This window comes from Lepisosteus platostomus, chromosome 3 (assembly GCF_059453375.1).
Source record: "Lepisosteus platostomus isolate fLepPlt1 chromosome 3, fLepPlt1.hap1, whole genome shotgun sequence".
NCBI lineage: Eukaryota > Metazoa > Chordata > Actinopteri > Semionotiformes > Lepisosteidae > Lepisosteus > Lepisosteus platostomus.
In genome coordinates this window covers 3,059,532-3,079,258 of record NC_142613.1, presented here as the reverse complement: position 1 = coordinate 3,079,258, position 19,727 = coordinate 3,059,532, and the positions used below count along the sequence as shown (strand labels likewise).

The 19,727-nt window shown below is 54.9% G+C and overlaps 2 protein-coding genes across 4 annotated transcripts in view; one reads left to right on the top strand and one right to left on the bottom strand.

Moving 5' to 3' along the window:
- LOC148674094 (myoD family inhibitor) overlaps positions 1-1,873 on the bottom strand; it is a 15,498-nt gene extending 13,625 nt beyond the window's left edge. The window contains exon 1 of the mRNA XM_088623870.1: positions 1,585-1,873. The gene's annotated coding sequence lies outside the window, so the exon portion shown is untranslated. The remainder of the gene's footprint in view (positions 1-1,584) is intronic.
- LOC148674093 (CXXC-type zinc finger protein 1-like) lies at positions 688-19,727 on the top strand. Of its 3 annotated transcripts, none has more exons than XM_088623860.1 (15): positions 688-832; positions 4,019-4,149; positions 6,316-6,416; positions 6,952-7,079; positions 8,371-8,565; positions 9,305-9,457; positions 9,747-9,854; positions 11,204-11,391; positions 12,148-12,355; positions 15,241-15,351; positions 16,324-16,373; positions 16,782-16,878; positions 17,405-17,557; positions 18,189-18,341; positions 19,457-19,727. In XM_088623860.1, exons 2-14 carry the CDS (start codon positions 4,067-4,069, stop codon positions 18,333-18,335), a joined length of 1,722 nt encoding a protein of 573 aa, XP_088479986.1. In that variant the 5' UTR covers positions 688-832; positions 4,019-4,066; the 3' UTR covers positions 18,336-18,341; positions 19,457-19,727. The 3 variants fall into 3 exon arrangements, with proteins under 3 accessions (XP_088479986.1, XP_088479984.1, XP_088479985.1); XM_088623858.1 differs by lacking the exon at positions 688-832 and adding an exon at positions 3,141-3,331; XM_088623859.1 differs by lacking the exon at positions 688-832 and adding an exon at positions 3,143-3,331 and having other exon boundaries at positions 8,371-8,526.

The following is a 19,727-nucleotide window of genomic DNA, read 5'->3' as shown; positions in this document are numbered from 1 at the left end:
CAGCAGGGCTTCTCGGCGGTGCCGTTGACGGGTCGCGACAGAGGCCTGTTCCGGTGAGGCCGGTGGAAAGAGAAACAACACGTCTAGACCTCAACTCGTTTTACACCGGTCCTGATTCACACCGGAGAGCAAAAACTCCACCACCGAGACCAGCAGATTCCTCGTCGCCTACAGAGACCGGCGGGTCACACCGCTGCTAATGTAGTACCGTTAAACACCGGTGAGTCTCGGCCTTCTGCGCACCCAGGACCAGCTCCCTGAGGTCCTCCTCATTTCAGGACCGCTGAGGTAACAAAAAACGAATCAGTGGTAACGATTTGACATTCATCGAAGGTAATATTTTGTCATTAATTAAAGGTCAGATTTGAATAACATACCACTGATATCCTTCATGGCCCCTCCGACTCTAAGGTCACCGTGCGCTCGGAACCAGGAATGGAGAGACGCGCCATTTCTACACGAAATGACGAAACATGACAGGATTTTCTCCAAACACCCCCCCCCCCCCGGCAAGGCCGAGCGCACTGCCCGGGTCACAAGCTGCGACGTTGGAGACTACAGGCCGCTGCTGTTCACTGAAGAGGGCACTAACCGAGCGGGGGGGGCGCAGGGAGGCTGTTGGCACCCGGTGTAGTCCAGCCGCGTCCCTCCGAAAGGCGCGGGTAACACCGGGTTCGAGGTCCGTGTCGAGAAAGATCTCCCTGAGAGCGACACCCGAGCACAACCCGCGGAGACCCACATTCCGGGTCCCGAACGGACCGGCGCTGACCCCCCTGGTCTCCGGGCAGCGGGAGCCCCGCCGGGGAATTGATGACTCATTCTAGACAGTTAAGTAAGAACTAGTTTTTTTTTTTCTCCTGAGAAAATTAACCGATTTAAGTGGGAATCGGCGACTCCCCGCTGAAAAGCACAAACCGATTAGAATCCCAATTTGTCCCCGAGGAACGCGACTGACTCAACCCCCACGAGTTTTGACCCAACAGAACAAGCGTTTGTGGAAATCATTTTCTGTGTTTACTCGTGTGCCAGGGTAGTATCGGGTCCCCGGGCTGTTCCTCCGGTGGTTACGGCTCTATGGAAGATTTTAATAAGAAACCATATTCCTCTACACACAGGGAAGCTGGCATTTTAACGTGTTGCAGCATTTTCAGTTACAGCCGACGCTTAGGGCGAACATGTACAGTAAGTACGCCCGGAGGAAATAATGTTTTTTATTTTATTTTTAGATTTTCTTGAAGTGTCAGTTCCAGGCATACTACGTTCACTTTAAAAACTCAAAACGTTAAGCTAAACGACATTTTAAGAAAACAAACAACACATATAGAGAATGTATAAGAATTTATGTCTTCAATACTATAGATTTAAGGTCTATTTGTTTATGACTCTTTTGCTGATGATCCTATGACAAAACGCCCAAAGATTGTGTATCTCAAAAGGGGCTATATAAAATACAGATTATTATTTAGTATCAAGTTATGATGCACAATTTACCACAGTCAAGGCTGACAAATATGACAGCTAAAATCTCTGTAATGTGTTGTTTAATCTGTCGCGCGTTAAATCCGTAAAACATCACGATCTTACCTTAGCGTAATTAGAGCCAGTCTTAGACCGTGGAAGCGTCTAACAGCGGAGGAGAAAACAGGACGAATTGTGTTTCTTGAAAAACGAAGATTAAGGAATCTGAGCGGTCAGTACCACGTCCGGTGTCCGCGCGGTTAGGCGCCAGATGAAAACCGTCCGAACAGGTTAACTGTTGTGTCCACTCCAGGCGGCAACCAGAACTTTTTACAGAGCCCGTCCCTCTCTCACACACACACTTCCACACACTATCGCTCACACACACACACAGACACATTCTCCGACTCCTCTCCCTCTCTCGCTCGGCGCTCAGATTTCAGATTCAAATTTAAACTGCGGCTGATTTCTCACGATCCGCTTTATAGCACTGCTGATTTCTGCACGACACACAGCAAGGACTGTAGTCCATCATTTCGGAAAAGACAGCTTTCTGTTTTGAATCTTCGAATTCTATTTATTCATCTTGGTGGCTACAGGGTTACAGTCAAAAAACTAACAGTGGAATAACCCAGTTCGTAGGAATTATATACAAGACTGTATCTTCACTGCGGACTCAATTTGGAACTTTATGTGGGTCACAATTCTTGAACTGACGTAAAGGTGTTGTATTTACCGCTTGTACTAAATGTTCAGTAACCTACACATCGCGTAATGTAACAATATTTATTATAAATAAATATTAGTATTATAAATAAATATTATACATTTACAATTTACAGTAATATGTTGAACAGTCCAGTTACAATAGGAGCTACAGTCCCAGTACAGTAGAACAGTCCAGTTACAATAGGGGCTACAGTCCCAGTACAGTAGAACAGTCCTGTTACAATAGGAGCTACAGTCCCAGTACAGTAGAACAGTCCTATTACAATAGGAGCTACAGTCCCAGTACAGTAGAACAGTCTGTTACAATAGGGGCTACAGTCCCAGTACAGTAGGACAGTCCTGTCACGGTAACAGAACAGTAGAATGGTCATACCATACACAAGAATAGTACAAACTGTTAAATACTTTCAGATGGAACTCCAATATGAAAAGGCGTCTTTGTATAAGCACACAAACAAGCAAGAAAATAAATCTAGAGCTGAGAAGCAGATTTTTAGATTTGCGTTTCATATTGGGATCCTAATAAAAAGGAAGAATGCTTATGATAATTATTCACCTTCCTGTCCTTCTGCTCATTAATGTGCTTTAGTCTACTCTGCACGCAATTAGCGTTTATGTTATGTGGTCATGGCCGCCTGCCGGCTGTCCCAGGCCAGTGTCCAGTCCGACAGCTCGGCCGAGCAGAGGCGACCAGGTGGCGCAGCCTAGCGGTCCCGCAGGCTCTGGTATCATACACCCTCCGGCCACTAGAGGGCGGTGTTTACCGCTGCCCATTCTTCATATAGAAACATAGAAACATGTTCATTCGTCATAATAGAAATCATAAACCACAGTCTGTAAAAAAAACACACATTTTTTTCTCCCCTTAGGAGTATATTCTATTGATATAAGAGACACCAACGGTTCTCCAAACGAGCAGTCTGGCAATACGTCTGTGTGGGGAGACGGGTGGTTTGAACCGGAAGCGGAAGTCAGGAGGCTGTCGGGACAGCCCGTTTTGTGTTTATTTTGAGTGAAAGGGGGGGATTTTTGCGACGATTATTATTTTTTTATTGGTTATTCTTTACCTGCTAATAGCCTTACTTCATCATTCTTACTCTTTATCCGAAGAAGGAAGAGGCGGCCGTGCGTGTTTCCTGCGATGGTGAGGTGGTTGAGCTTCATAGTTTGAAACGATTCGTTTCTCTGTAGTTACAGCTGTGAAAAACACGTTTCTTTTTCCGCTCTTAAAGCTAATCTTTTTTCTTTTACGTAAAACGACCAGGTCGCCTTTCTTCGTTAAATGTTAAATTGGAAAGTTTTAACCCGTCTTGAAAGTAGATCACAGCACGACCGCAACCGGGGAGTCCTTTCCTCTTGAAAATCTGTATTATACGTTAGTGCCCGTGAACGTATCGCTCATAGATTTGCATTTGGTCTCTGTTTTGTTTCACATTTAGAAAAGGTCGTGCTTTCGGATCAGACATTGTGTTCGGTTACTGTTGGCTGCTTTGATAGGCCAGTTGGAACGGTAGCATAGCAGTTGGAAGCGATATTTAGCTGAGCGACCGAACTGTTCACATTTAAAGAACTGTCAGATATTAGAAACAAAGTAATGTCAGCGCTTGTTTCGTGTGCAGTCAGACAGGTGGTGTGATGCTGTAGCCCTGTAATTGTTCACCCGTCACAGAACCGCGAGCAAAGAGCGCTGGTAGGCTTTCTGCTTTAGGGGGCTCTGGTTTGCTCATGGCTGACCGTTTGCAAGAGCTCTGGCAGCCCTCTCCCTCGGTCTCACGGCGGTGAGCGGCCAGGGGAGTCCAGCGCGGTCACCTGTCCTCCTCTCTCCCTGCAGGACAGCGAGGTGTCGGATCTGGACCAGGCCCCCGGGGCCGAGAGCAGCATGGAGGGCGACAATGGGGAGAACGGAGAGAACGCGCCGGTTTACTGCATCTGCCGCAAGCCCGACATCAACTGTTTCATGATGTGAGAGCCTGCCACCGCCCGCAGCTTCCTGCGCCCCAGCTCGTGGCCTCTGGGCGTCACCGCCCGACACTCTTGTCACCCACACAGACTGGACACACCCCTCCGCCCCTCACGCTGCACAGACTGGACACACCCCTCCGCCCCTCACGCTGCACAGCCTCGACGCACCCCTCCGCCCCTCACACTGCACAGCCTCGACGCACCCCTCCACCCCTCACGCTGCACAGACTGGACACAGCCCTCCGCCCCTCACGCTGCACAGCCCTGACACAGCCCTCCGCCCCTCACGCCGCACAGCCTCGACGCAGCCCTCTTCCCCTCACGCTGCACAGCCCTCCGCCCCTCACGCTGCACAGCCCTGACACACCCCTCCGCCCCTCACGCTGCACAGCCCTGACACACCCCTCCGCCCCTCACGCTGCACAGCCCTGACACAGCCCTCCGCCCCTCACGCTGCACAGCCCTGACACACCCCTCCGCCCCTCACGCTGCACAGCCCTGACACACCCCTCCGCCACTGACGCTGCACAGCCCTGACACACCCCTCCGCCACTGACGCTGCACAGCCCTGACACACCCCTCCGCCCCTCACGCTGCACAGCCCTGACACAGCCCTCCGCCCCTCACGCTGCACAGCCCTGACACACCCCTCCGCCCCTCACGCTGCACAGCCCTGACACAGCCCTCCGCCCCTCACGCTGCACAGCCCTGACGCAGCCCTCTTCCCTTCACGCTGCACAGCCCTCCGCCCCTCACGCCGCACAGCCCTGACACAGCCCTCCGCCCCTCACGCTGCACAGCCCTGACACACCCCTCCGCCCCTCACGCCGCACAGCCCTGACACACCCCTCCGCCCCTCACGCTGCACAGCCCTGACGCAGCCCTCCGCCCCTCACGCTGCACAGCCCTGACACAGCCCTCCGCCCCTCACGCTGCACAGCCCTGACACACCCCTCCGCCCCTCACGCTGCACAGCCCTGACACACCCCTCCGCCACTCACGCTGCACAGCCTCGACGCACCCCTCCGCCCCTCACGCTGCACAGCCCTGACACACCCCTCCGCCCCTCACGCTGCACAGCCTAGACAAAGCCTCCCTTTTTATTTTTCAATATCTTAGGAAGTCTAGAAGAAACATAAACTTGCGAGTCAAATTGTGTTGTTGTTGTTGTTTATTAGTTGTGCTTGGTGAGATTGAGAATTCAAAATAGGCTTTGTTGGCGAGGTGTGTTACAAGGGTATTGTCAAAAGTTTTGAACAGCTATGGAACAGTTTATAACAGAATATTGGCCATGTGCACAGTGTTAGAGTGCAGGTCTCTACAGAGGTTTCCTGTACGACACAGCTTGGTACTGTGCACTGTGTCAGGCAGGGGTCTCCAAGCCTGGTCCTGGAGAGCCCCAGTCAAGTAGTCTTTTAGGTCTTTAGACTTTGGTAACATTGATGTAATAATTAATCAGTTAACAATACTGTGGTCCGTGGAGACTGAGAGAAACGTGATTTGGTCCTATATTATCTCAAAATGTCCTGCTCTATTCATTACTGTGAAATTTTGACTAATCTTGAGAAATGGGTGACTTAGCGGTGACCTATAGAGTCTGCTGGCCTGGGCGACCAGGGTTCGTCACCTCTGGTGTAAGGGTTTGAGCTCACATTTTTGTTTCTGACTGTTGCACTGGTGTTTTCTTCTCTTTTCTTTCTCCTGTGAATCTGGATTGCGTGTCTGCGTGTCCGTCTGTGTGTGTGTGATGGCTCTGTACGTGCACGTGTGTCCGTCTGTGTGCGTGTGATGGCCCTGTGCGTGCACGTGTATCCATCTGTGTGTGCCATGTGTGTGTGTGCACGCGTGTCCGTCTGTGTGCGTGTGATGGCTCTGTGCATGCATGCGTGTCCATCTGTGTGTGCCATGTGTGTGTGTGCACGCGTGTCTGTCTGTGTGCGTGTGATGGCTCCGTGTGTGCATGCGTGTCCATCTGTGTGTGCCATGCGTGTGTGTGCACGTGTGTCCGTCTGTGTGCGTGTGATGGCCCTGTGTGTGCACATGTGTCCGTCTGTGTGCGTGTGATGGCTCTGTGCTTGCACACGTGTCCATCTGTGTGCGTGTGATGGCCCTGTGTGTGCATGCGTGTCCATCTGTGTGTGCCATGCGTGATCTCCTCATTTGCAGCGGCTGCGACCGCTGTAACGAGTGGTTCCATGGCAACTGCATCAACGTGACGGAGAAGATGGCCAAGGCGATCCGGGAGTGGTACTGCGGGAAGTGCCGGGGTGAGGACCTGCCTCTCCTCTCTCCGGGGGACTCTCCCTCGGGGAGCAGCCTCGAGGCTCAGGCGTGCCGGAGACCCTTGTGTGTAGTTCAGGTTACCTGTGTTGTGAAGTCAAGGGAAGGGACACGGCTGTTTTATCCAGGCTACAGAAAGTAATTTAGAAATCCGGGGCTCCAGGCTGGATGATTTTTTTTAAACGTTTTGGTTGTGTGTTACTGATTGTTCAGAAGACACTGTGGGGAAACAGACCTGTCTCGTATTGCACAGCAGGTTGGTCCATTCCGGGTTTTGCTGTGAGCTGCAGGCCGATCTCAGTGTGCGAACCGCACAGCTGTGCCGAAAGGTAGACGTACGTTAACGTCATGGCGTACGAGCACGTTCTTTCTGAGGTCACGGGCTGGAAGTGCAGCTGTTGCTGTAGGTCCTGGTGAAACCTGGACTGGATCACGCTGCTGTCACTGGTCAGCTCTCTTCTGCCTGACTGCCTGAGAGGAGGGGTGTCGGTCAGTCAGTGTGACCCTGTCTCCCCTCCCCAGAGAAGGACTCCTCCCTGGAGATCAAGTACCGGCTCAAGAAGAGCCGGGAGAAGGAGGCAGAGCTGGACCGGTTGGAGAAGCAGCGCGGCACTCCGGACTTCAAGACTGACCGGCGGCGGGGGTCAAGGGTCAGCGCACTCACGTCTCCTGTTTGTTTCCACTTGTTCGTTATGGATGAACCAGGTTACAGGTCTAACGTGCATGGACCGCTTAGCCTCTGTTGTCTTGCATCTCTTCTGTTAGATGACCGTTGCACTTTTTCAGAACGGCGGACATTGTGTCAACAGTGGGGGGGCAATTAGAGAAATAGATTTACTTAGTCAGATGTATATTATATTAGTCTGGTCATTAGGGATAAAACAAACATGGTCTACACAGAAATATTTTTATTTGGAAATATTTATATATATTTTACATGGGAAAGTGAAATCAGGTCATCATGGGGAGATTAATTTAGTCCGGGTTCAACCTTATTTGCAGCCTTTATTGGTTAAATAAATTGGTTTAAATCACCATTATTATTTCCAACCCTTCTGACTGTGAGTTGAGAGAAGATGGTATCCTTTCCACGATCTAAATCTCATTCGCCAGCCCGTCTCGCCCTCTGACCCCCCTCCCCTCTGACCGCCCGTCTCGCCCCTCTGACCGCCCGTCTCGCCCCTCTGACCCCCATCCCCTCTGACCGCCCGTCTCGCCCCTCTGACCGCCCGTCTCGCCCCTCTGACCGCCCGTCTCGCCCCTCTGACCCCCATCCCCTCTGACCGCCCGTCTCGCCCCTCTGACCGCCCGTCTCGCCCCTCTGCCCGCCCGTCTCGCCCCTCTGACCCCCCTCCCCTCTGACCCCCCTCCCCTCTGACCCCCCTCCCCTCTGACCGCCCGTCTCGCCCCTCTGACCGCCCGTCTCGCCCCTCTGACCCCCCTCCCCTCTGACCCCCCTCCCCTCTGCCCGCCCGTCTCGCCCTCTGACCCCCCTCCCCTCTGACCGCCCGTCTCGCCCCTCTGACCCCCCTCCCCTCTGACCCCCCTCCCCTCTGACCGCCCGTCTTGCCCCTCTGACCCCCCTCCCCTCTGCCCGCCCGTCTCGCCCTCTGACCCCCCTCCTCGCCCTCTGACCGCCCGTCTCGCCCCTCTGACCCCCCTCCCCTCTGACCGCCCGTCTCGCCCCTCTGACCGCCCGTCTCGCCCCTCTGCCCGCCCGTCTCGCCCCTCTGCCCGCCCGTCTCGCCCTCTGACCCCCCTCCTCGCCCTCTGACCGCCTGTCTCGCCCCTCTGACCCCCCTCCCCTCTGACCGCCCGTCTCGCCCCTCTGACCCCCCTCCTCTCTGCCTGCCCGTCTCGCCCCTCTGACCCCCCTCCTCTCTGCCTGCCCGTCTCGCCCCTCTGACCGCCCTCCCCTCTGCCCGCCCCTCTGCCCTGCAGATCAAGCGCTCGGCCCGGATGTGTGGGGAGTGCGAGCCGTGCCGGAGGACAGAGGACTGTGCCCAGTGTGACTTCTGCAAGGACATGAAGAAGTTCGGGGGCCCCAACAAGATCAGGCAGAAGTGCCGCCTGCGGCAGTGCGAGGTCCGGGCCAGGGTGAGTCTCTTCCAGGAAGGCTGCCGGGCACGAGTGAAGGTCAGTTCCACGCTGGGAAACAGACTGGAGGGACAGAGGGATTCAGCTGTAGAGCTTTCTTCAGGAGTGAGGGAGAGAGACAGGGAGTGAGGGTATAAAGCTCAGGTGTGCAGGAGATAGAGCAGGTAAGAGTGGACACACACAGGGGAGAGAGAGAGTGACCACAGGAGGGACACACACAGGGGAGAGAGAGAGTGACCACAGGAGGGACACACACAGGGGGGAGAGAGAGAGAGTGACCACAGGAGGGAGACACACAGGGGAGAGAGAGAGAGAGTGACCACAGGAGGGACACACACAGGAGAGAGAGAGAGAGAGTGACCACAGGAGGGACACACACAGGGGAGAGAGAGAGAGAGAGAGTGACCACAGGAGGGACACACACAGGGGAGAGAGAGAGAGAGAGTGACCACAGGAGGGACACACACAGGGGAGAGAGAGAGAGAGAGAGAGTGACCACAGGAGGGACACACACAGAGGAGAGAGAGAGAGTGACCACAGGAGGGACACACACAGGGGAGAGAGAGAGAGTGACCACAGGAGGGACACACACAGGGGAGAGAGAGAGAGTGACCACAGGAGGGACACACACAGGGGAGAGAGAGAGAGTGACCACAGGAGGGACACACACAGGGGAGAGAGAGAGTGACCACAGGAAGAGGGATCAGGGTGAGAAGGGTGAAAAGCTGAGATCTGTCAATGAATGAAGAGGGTTTGAACAGGTGTTGCTGCTCTGCAGAAAATGCTGCGTGTCCGTGACGACGAGTTCCAGCAGCTGAAGGAGCAGGAGGACGGGGAGCCGAAAGACGAGCCGCTGTCGGACGAGTACGACGAGCAGGAGATGGAGCTGTACCAGCAGTACCGGGCAGCCGGATACGAGGATCACAACATGGTAACTCGCTGTGTGTGTGTGTGGGTTCCTTACTGATGACACTGAGAGTGTGTGTGTGTGTGTGCGCACGCCTTACTGATGACACTGAGAGTGTGTGTGCGCACGCCTTACTGATGACACTGAGAGTGTGTGTGTGGGGGTACCTTACTGATGACACTGAGAGTGTGTGTGTGGGGGTTCCTTACTGATGACACTGAGAGTGTGTGTGTGGGGTACCTTACTGATGACACTGAGAGTGTGCAGCAAGAAACTGTGTCGTCTGAGTGTCCTTCTGATGTCTTCCGCCCAGCCATGGCTGAGTGACGAAGACGACGGGCCCTTCCTCGACCCCGTGCTGCGCAAGAGGGCCGTCAAGGTGAAGCATGTGAAGAGGAGGGAGAAGAAGTCGGAGAAGAAGGTGAGGAGCTGCTCCAGCCGGAAGAGCCCGCAGACTCTGTGCTTCCTTTCTCCCCTTCCAGGGAGCGAACGATTCCGGTTGCCAATGTGTGCGTTTCTGTGTGCTTTTGGCGTCCAAGAAAACCTTCCTCTCCGATCGATGTGTCTAGGGAGCATGAAGTACACCCATCCCCCAGCTTAAAAACGTGCTGCGACATGACAAAAACGTGCATTGTCATTCCTGTTTTTCTCCGTTTACGAGCGCCATGCAGAGAAGGCCACCCCGACCTCCCACAGCGCAGTTCACCCACACGACTGCGCTCGGAGAATTTCTACACAGCTCCTTCAGTCCGTTTGCCTCGTTAGCCTGAGGTACATTAGCAGCAGGGATCTCACTCTTGACGATTCAGCCTCCAGTGAGGTAAACATTGGTAATGCTGAATTTTTTAACCCTGGGCCTGCGCATTTCTGCGCCTCCAATGCGTGCATGATCATATCCGCTCTCGGTGGTTACGGGTTGAACATAGTTCAGTTTTCGCTCGAGGGAAATCGCTTCCTTCGCAGCCGAACAGAAGGTGCCCCCCCCCCCCAGCGCGTGGTCCCGGCCCTTCTTTTCGAAAGACGTTTCACTGAAAGTTTTCTCGTCTCTGCAAATGACTCGCGTGCGTTCATCCGATGTGTCCAAAAGCACCTGTCTGCACCTAAGAGCTGAAACTTGGCCTCTCCCTGTCGCCTCCTGGTGCAGTTTTGGGAAGAGGCCTCCTGGTGCAGTTTTGGGACCGCGTCTTAATTATCCCCAAGGGGCAGCTTGTTTTACAGCGGGAGTCAATAGAAAGAAAGCACACAGACATGCAGTGCACCTGTACGCAGCCAGGAGAATCAGCTGTTGATCAAGGTTATGAACCTGTTTGTTTTTAAACAGGGAAATCTGTATCTGGGCTCTGAGGGGAGTAATTGGAATTTGTTTAAAAAAGGGTGTGAAAGGTCCTCTTGGATGGAATATACTTTATGCTAGACTCGTAACTAATAGACGTTTGGTAGGGCCGTCAGGTCACAGCTCCAGTGACTTTCTGACACAGTCTGGCAAGACTCCCCCAGTGTGTACTTACTCCTCAGCTTCAGACCCCAAACCAGCAGATCAGGGCAAAAAAGATCAAGCAGATTCTTTAAATGACTGATTAGACATGACCAGCATAGAATCGTCAGCCTCAGAATGCTTATAAGTTTCTAGAGGACATTTTTTTTTTGAAAGTAGAGTTTCGAAATGTGCTTTTGCCTCGAGACCCCTCGCCCCAGAGTGCGACTTGCTCTGCCGGGGTCCGGTTTCCCCGCCCTCCTCTCACTCTGTCTCTCCTGGCGCACGCGTTCCAGAAGGAGGAGTACAAGTCCCGGCGCCACAAGCAGAAGCAGAAGCACAAGGACCGGGTGAAGCACAGCGAGCGGGCCGAGTCCCGCGACGTGGGCGGCCTGCGGCAGTGCCTGGGGCCCGGCTGCGTGGAGGCCTCGCGCCCCAACTCCAAGTACTGCTCCGAGGACTGCGGCATGAAGCTGGCGGCCAAGTAAGAGCCCCCCCCGGTCCTTCCCGGGACGGTCCTTCCCGGTCCTTCCCGGTCCTTCCCGGTCCTTCCCGCCCCTCCCCGTATCTCTGTCCGGGTCTCGCGCAGGCACAGCGTCGGCAGGAGTTCCCCACTCCCCCGGCGGGGTGGCTGTACGGGAGGGCTGGAGGTCACCCCCAGGAGCCCGTCCGGTGCGCTGCCCCTGTCCGAGGGGAATCGCTCAACTGGGAATCTCCCCGGGCGGAATCGGGATAGGCAGACGGGCTCAGGAAATCCCGGTTAAACAGGGGTGCCCCTAAATCCGGTAGCACAGCGTAAAAGCGCCGCTCGCTCTTCTGAAGGAGAGTCGGTGCACAGTCTGCTCTCCTGTCTCGATGGCGAGAAGCATCTGCTTGATGACTCTCCCGTCCCACGCACAGCGCTGTGAAAAACCATTCAGCCTTTTTCAAACGGTGGTGGTTCAAGACGGCACCGTGTCGGAAATTTTAGTCAAGAAGAAGGACTACCTTCTTTTCCTGAGAGACAGACAGCCTAGGAGCCACCTGCGTGTCCGACCTCTGACCCTTCCGCCCTGAAGGGTGTTTACAGGGGATATTTGCAGAGAAGCAGGCCTAGTGACCTGCGGTTTTGCAGGAATGGCTCCTGGAGCAGTCAGTTGCGGGTTGTGCTGCGGACGCGCGCGCGTGCGGTGGGGGTCTCTCAGTGGCTCCGCCCCCCTCGTTTGGCGTTATTGCCAGCGTCTCTGTCCGTTGTCCGCAGCCGGATCTACGAGATCCTGCCGCAGAGGATCCAGCAGTGGCAGCAGAGCCCCTGCATCGCGGAGGAGCAGGGCAAGAAGCTGCTGGAGCGGATCCGCCGGGAGCAGCAGCAGGCCCGGCTCCGCCTGCAGGAGATGGAGCGCCGCTTCCACGAGCTGGAGAGCATCATCGTCAAGGCCAAGCAGCAGGTCGTGCAGCAGGACGAGGAGGTGAGGGGGGCAGGGGGTACCGGCACACAGAGAGGGTGAATACAGAGGGCAGACAGCAGGTCGGGGAGGTGAGGGGGGCAGGGGGTACCGGCACACAGAGAGGGTGAATACAGAGGGCAGACAGCAGGTCGGGGAGGTGAGGGGGGCAGGGGGTACCGGCACACAGAGAGGGTGAATACAGAGGGCAGACAGCAGGTCGGGGAGGTGAGGGGGGCAGGGGGTACCGGCACACAGAGAGGGTGAATACAGAGAGCAGACAGCAGGTCGGGGAGGTGAGGGGGGCAGGGGGTACCGGCACACAGAGAGGGTGAATACAGAGGGCAGACAGCGGGTCGGGGAGGTGAGGGGGGCAGGGGGTACCGGCACACAGAGAGGGTGAATACAGAGAGCAGACAGCAGGTCGGGGAGGTGAGGGGGGCAGGGGGTACCGGCACACAGAGAGGGTGAATACAGAGGGCAGACAGCGGGTCGGGGAGGTGAGGGGGGCAGGGGGTACCGGCACACAGAGAGGGTGAATACAGAGAGCAGACAGCGGGTCGGGGAGGTGAGGGGGGCAGGGGGTACCGGCACACAGAGAGGGTGAATACAGAGGGCAGACAGCAGGTCGGGGAGGTGAGGGGGGCAGGGGGTACCGGCACACAGAGAGGGTGAATACAGAGGGCAGACAGCAGGTCGGGGAGGTGAGGGGGGCAGGGGGTACCGGCACACAGAGAGGGGTGAATACAGAGAGCAGACAGCAGGTCGGGGAGGTGAGGGGGGCAGGGGGTACCGGCACACAGAGAGGGTGAATACAGAGGGCAGACAGCAGGTCGGGGAGGTGAGGGGGGCAGGGGGTACCGGCACACAGAGAGGGTGAATACAGAGAGCAGACAGCGGGTCGGGGAGGTGAGGGGGGCAGGGCAGGGGGGTATCAGCCCAGAGAGAGGGGTGAATACAGAGAGTAGGCAGCAGGTCAGGGAGGTGAGGGGGGCAGGGCAGGGGGGTATCAGCCCAGAGAGAGGGGTGAATACAGAGAGTAGGCAGCAGGTCAGGGAGGTGAGGGGGGCAGGGGGTACCGGCACACAGAGAGGGTGAATACAGAGGGCAGACAGCAGGTCGGGGAGGTGAGGGGGACAGGGGGTACCGGCACACAGAGAGGGTGAATACAAAGAGCAGACAGCAGGTCGGGGAGGTGAGGGGGGCAGGGGGTACCGGCACACAGAGAGGGTGAATACAGAGGGCAGACAGCAGGTCGGGGAGGTGAGGGGGGCAGGGCAGGGGGGTATCAGCCCAGAGAGAGGGGTGAATACAGAGAGTAGGCAGCAGGTCGGGGAGGTGAGGGGGGCAGGGGGTACCGGCACACAGAGAGGGTGAATACAGAGGGCAGACAGCAGGTCGGGGAGGTGAGGGGGGCAGGGGGTACCGGCACACAGAGAGGGTGAATACAGAGAGCAGACAGCAGGTCGGGGAGGTGAGGGGGGCAGGGCAGGGGGGTATCAGCCCAGAGAGAGGGGTGAATACAGAGAGTAGGCAGCAGGTCAGGGAGGTGAGGGGGGCAGGCCAGGGGGGTATCAGCCCAGAGAGAGGGGTGAATACAGAGGGCAGACAGCAAGTCGGGGAGGTGAAGGGGGCAGGGCAGGGGGGTATCAGCCCAGAGAGAGGGGTGAATACAGAGAACAGACAGCAGGTCGGGGAGGTGAGGGGGACAGGGCAGGGGGGTATCAGCCCAGAGGGAAGGATGGCGATTCAGAGAGCAGGCAGCAGGTCAATCAGAGAGGTGAGAGAGGCAGGGCAGGGGGGTATCAGCCCAGAGAGAGGGGTGAATACAGAGAACAGACAGCAGGTCAGGGAGGTGAGGGGGGCAGGGCAGGGGGGTATCAGCCCAGAGGGAAGGATGGCGATTCAGAGAGCAGGCAGCAGGTTGGGGAGGTGAAGGGGGCAGGGCAGGGGGGTATCAGCCCAGAGAGAGGGGTGAATACAGAGAACAGACAGCAGGTCGGGGGGGTGAGGGGGACAGGGCAGGGGGGTATCAGCCCAGAGGGAAGGATGGCGATTCAGAGAGCAGGCAGCAGGTCAATCAGGGAGGTGAGAGAGGCAGGGCAGGGGGGTATCAGCCCAGAGAGAGGGGTGAATACAGAGAGTAGGCAGCAGGTCGGGGAGGTGAAGGGGGCAGGGCAGGGGGGTATCAGCCCAGAGAGAGGGGTGAATACAGAGAGTAGGCAGCAGGTCGGGGAGGTGAGAGGGGCAGGCCAGTGGATATTGGCCCAAAGAGAAGGAGGGGGATTCAGAGAGCAGGCAGCAGGTCGGGGAGGTGAGAGGGGCAGGGCAGGGTATCAGCCCAGAGAGGGGTGAATACAGAGAGCAGGCAGGAGGTCAGGGAGGGAGGGAGGAGAGGGAGACAGGGGGGTACTGACCCACAGAGAAGGAGGGGGATACATAGAGCAGAGGCAGCAGGTAGGTCAGGGAGGTGAGGGGGGCAGGGCAGGGGTGTATCAGCCCAGAGAGGGGTGAATACAGAGAGCAGGCAGGAGGTCAGGGAGGGAGGGAGGAGAGGGGGACAGGGGGGTACTGACCCACAGAGAAGGAGGGGGATACAGAGAGCAGGCAGCAGGTCAAGAAGGTGAGGGGGGCTGGAGTTTATACGGCAGTGGATAAACTATACTCTGCTGTAGAAACTTCCTTTATATATATATATGGAGAGAGAGTAGAAGATTACAGATTGGGATGATGAGAAGCAATATCAAGCAGGAGAGAGGAGAGCTCTGAGCCTGCAAGGCACAGCTTCGTTGATAGACACGCAGGACCAGGCGTGAGAAAAAGAGGGAGAGGGGGTTGCTCTTCTTTCTCTAATGTTCACTGATCGGCTCCGATGTCTGTCCCTGTAACTCCCGCTCGTGCCTGCGCAGGTGAATGAGGGCGACAGCGACGACACAGACCTGCAGATCTTCTGTGTGTCCTGCAGTCACCCCATCAACCCCAAGGTGGCGCTCAGGCACATGGAAAGGTGCTATGCTAAGGTGAGTGGCTGTAAAGGTGCACTGAGAATTGTTCCATAAACATTTTCGTAAGATTTGAGAAAGTAATGCTTGTTTTTACAGCTGGTTAAGGTGTTTCTGTATTCATAGACCTAGAACAAAACTTTTCTAGCTTTCCAGTGAATCGTTTTTGGGAGCGAGAGTCCCAGTGTCTATATAGTTGCTTGGCAACAAGGAGCTTGTGTTGGAACCTGCGTCATAACATTTAGGTGTTTCATCTTGGCGGTCAGGCTGATCTATACTTCACATCTCGCCTGTCTGGCCCTGCAATTGTCAAGAGTGAGAGCTAATCAATAATTAATAACCGATTGCTAAGCAAAATCTAAAGATTGCTGATATTTTTTTGTTTGTTGGTACTGCTACCCAAAGGAAGTATCTAGCATTTTCCCCTGATTAATTTAAAGTCCTGGTTGTGACAGTTTGTTCTGTGGGTACAGTGGTTCTTCTGTCTGATCCCTGGCTTTTAGCAGCACCTACTGCCAGTAAACTGTTAAGTGTCACTGACCCCACTGTCAGCAGTCACTGTGTCGTCAGCTATGAGTCCTGGTCGGCTAATTCCACCATTTAGTAGTCACAGTCGGCTAGTGACTTGAACCAGGCTCAAACCCACAGTTGTAGACCTCAACCTGTGCTGAACCGCTCCTATCAGTGAATTACAATATGAGTTCTGGCGTTTCTGTGCGTCTGCTCACAAGTTTTAGGTTGGTGATAGAACAGAAGTTGAGTTGTCTCAATTCCAACATTGTTCTAAATGAAGCAGACTGCTATGTTTTTTATTACAGCCTTTTGCCATGTAGCAGTGGAACAGGTGAGCGTGTCTTCAAGTGTAAGGGAACAACTCCTGCAATGCAGCGATCAATAGCCTCTCTTGGCTTCCTGTCACTAGTGTCACGGGCACTTTGTCCTCTGTCCACTGCCACTGACTGCCTGTCTCTGTTTGTGTCCCCTCTGCAGTACGAGAGCCAGACTTCCTTCGGCTCCATGTACCCCACGCGCATCGAAGGGTAAGACCCGCCAGGGGCCTGCGGGAGACCTGAGGGGCGACTGCGAATCTCTGACTGCCCCAGGTGTAATGGTGGTGGTGGTGGTGGTGGTGGTGGTGGTGGTGGTGGTGGTGGTGGTGTTGTTGTTGTTGTTGTTGTTGTTGTTGTTGTTGTTGTTGTTGTTGTTGTTGTTGTTGTTGTTGTTGTTGTTGTTGTTGTTGTTGTTGTTGTTGTTGTTGTTGTTGTTGTTGTTGGGGAGGTTGGTTGCTGTCTACATTCACAGTAACAGCTGGGGAATTATATAAACAAAAAATGACATCCAGCAGCTGTGAAAAATAATCCCCAAAAAGCCGGTGTCACCGCGGGCCAGGGATGTTTCCTTCAAGCCTCCTCTGCGTGCGTCTGACCCGACTGTCTCTTGGCGTGCAGGGCCACCCGGCTCTTCTGCGATGTGTACAACCCCCAGAGTAAGACCTACTGCAAGAGGCTGCAGGTGCTGTGTCCAGAGCATTCCAGAGACCCCAAGGTCAGTCGGGGGAGGGGGAGTGGGGGGGTCACGCGGGTTTCGCCTGCCCTCGCCGCACTTGTATCGCGTTGTGTCGCGTACAAGATGGCGGCGGTTTTCACAGCAGCAGGAGGGAATGCAGACATTCAGTAGGGGGCGCGATTGGAAAAGACGGATTTGACTTCTTGTCTGGTTTATTTGGCCTGGTTTAATCTCCCGGGTGATCCAGAGCTGGAGTGAAATCCAGAGCCAGGTGCTGCAGCTGTGGCCAGAGGTTTCCTGCCTCTGCAGTGGGAAATGCAAGTGCTGCGCAGAGCAGGGGTCAGCGGCTCTGCACTGTGGCAGGATCACGCCATCGCGCGCTCTCTCTCTCTCTCTCTCTCTGAGCTCAGCAAAGCAGACCTGCTCCGGTTCAGTTCCAGTTAACGGAGTGGCCCAGTTTTCCTATACAAACGGATGGGCCCCCCCTGGCCTGAAGGGGCCTGTAGGACAGGGACACGGGGTGCACCGCCCGCGTCCCACCGTTTCGCCCCCTCCTCTCCCTCAGGTGCCCGCGGACGAGGTGTGTGGGTGCCCGCTGGTGAGGGACGTCTTCGACCCCACGGGGGACTTCTGCAGGGTGGCCAAGCGCAAGTGTAACAAGCACTACTGCTGGGAGAAGCTGCGCAGGGCCGAGGTGGACCTGGAGCGAGTCAGGGTGGTGAGCGCAGCAAACCGGCGTACCCTCTCAGCGGCCATGTAATCGGCTCTCAATAATAATAATCCAGTGTGTGATCTCCTGTCCCAGCCTGAGGAACAGTGAGCCTGTCTCTCAAAAATAATAATACAGTGTGTGATCTCCTGTCCCAGCCTGAGGAACAGACAGTGAGCCTGTCTCTCAATAATAATAATACAGTGTGTGATCTCCTGTCCCAGCCTGAGGAACTGACAGTGAGCCTGTCTCTAAATAATAATAATGCAGTGTGTGATCTCCTGTCCCAGCCTGAGGAACAGTGAGCCTGTCTCTCAATAATAATAATAATAATAATAATAATAATAATAATAATAATATACTGGGCGATACAGAGCATTATTGGTTGTATGTTGTATGTAAATCTATTACGATGAATTAGTAATGTAAATGTCTGTAGTTGTTGAATTAATTGTGTACACTTTGTGCAGCACTGTAATCCGTCAGCTATGCCAGTAAAGCTCGTTGAATTGAATTGAATGAGCTGCCCAGTCTGCTATCACCCAACATGACTTCTTATAGGAGACAGTGCAGTGCTGCTTGTACTGTCTTACCTGTTTCTCTCTGTCTCTCGCTGCCCCTGCCCTCCTCCTCTCTGCAGTGGTACAAGCTGGACGAGCTGTTTGAGCAGGAGCGCAATGTGAGGACGGCCATGACCAACCGCGCCGGCCTGCTGGCCCTCATGCTGCACCAGACCATCCAGCACGACCCGCTGACCACTGACCTGAGGAGCAGCAAGGACCGCTGACGCAGGGCACGTGCGCACAATGATGACCCGTTTTTATTTTTTTTTTCAGCTAGATTTGATTTTTTTTCAATCCAGAAACGCCCTTTTAGGAATGTCCAAACCATCATTTAAGACTCATCAACCTCCCGAGCTCTCCCGGAGAGACAAGGCAATGTGGACGTGATCCCCTGTCACGCCCATTTCCGCCATGCAGGTTGAGGTGCTGTGGGCTCCACAGTTCCCCGCGGACAGGAGAGTTTGTGCCAACTGGAGCGCAGGCACAGCTCTACATCACTGTGAGATCTCAGGCTGTGCCGTTGCCCAAGAGGACCCTGACTGACAGATTCTAGCCATGTACCTGATGGTACTTAGCCAGTGGCATGCTGCTGCTTGGTGAATCCCAGTTACAGTTGGCTAACCACGCGATGCTGACTTGGTTATAGTTGGCTAGTGACAAGATCCTTGTGTCACCTCTTGATGAATCATGGTTACAGTTGGTTAATGACGTGATCCTGGCATCACCGTTGGGTACAGTTGACTAGCCATGTGATCCTGGCTTTGCTGCTTGCTGAGTACCTGTTACAGTCAGCTAGTGAAATGACCCTGGCTTCACTGCTTGGCGAATCCTGGGTACAGTCCGTTAGCCACGCAATATTAGTGTTATTGCTGGTGAATCTCGGTTACAGTGGGCTAGCCGTGCGATCCTGGCTTCACTGCTTAGTGAAACCTGGTTACAGTCGTCTAGCGATGTGATCCTGGCTTTTCACCCCATTTGGCGAATCCCAGAGCAAAACCTGGAAATCGCCTTCCATAGCGGACCCACCTGGGAGTCCCTGGGACGCACTGATCACATGCCACCCATCCCGGGCGCCTGCCTTCCACACTGCGGAGCCACCGAAACCCAAAACGTCATAGAGTCCCACACCTCGTGCCCTGATCTGCGGAGCCAAGTGAACGGAGAGTCCAAACTTCCGCTGGGTGGGCCACCAGATTCCAACAGGACTTCAGTCCCAATCCCTGCGGAGGCAGTGGATTCCGGAGAAACCTGGGCTTTGGAATCGGAGGTCGCCAGTCAGTCTGCACAGCTGGACCGACGGAGAGGAAAAACCTGACGTTTGTGTTTCTCCTGTTATTCCCTGCAGAGGTCAGAGGAGAATTCCTGGTTGAAGATCCACAGCACAGCTGGGAGAAGAGGAGGGATGCTCCTGATTAATCACACTTGTACACAGAGCCGCAGCATTGAAATGGTCCATATTGAAATTTCTCATCGACATGCATTACCTTTCAGTTTTTGTAATCTGTTTTCTTCATGTCTACCCCCCCTTCCCCGTCTCTCTTCTTCTCAGGCCGTTTAATTTTTGTCTTCCCTTTTTTTAATTTTTGGAATACATTAAAAAAAAAAGTTTGAAAAAA

What these genes read in the sequence shown, in the direction of transcription:
- LOC148674093 (XM_088623858.1), top strand. An exon ending in GATACGAGGATCACAACATG is followed by an intron (nt 9,458 to 9,746) that starts GTAACTCGCTGT and finishes TCTTCCGCCCAG; the next exon opens with CCATGGCTGAGTGACGAAGA. An exon ending in TGGAAAGGTGCTATGCTAAG is followed by an intron (nt 15,352 to 16,323) that starts GTGAGTGGCTGT and finishes TCCCCTCTGCAG; the next exon opens with TACGAGAGCCAGACTTCCTT.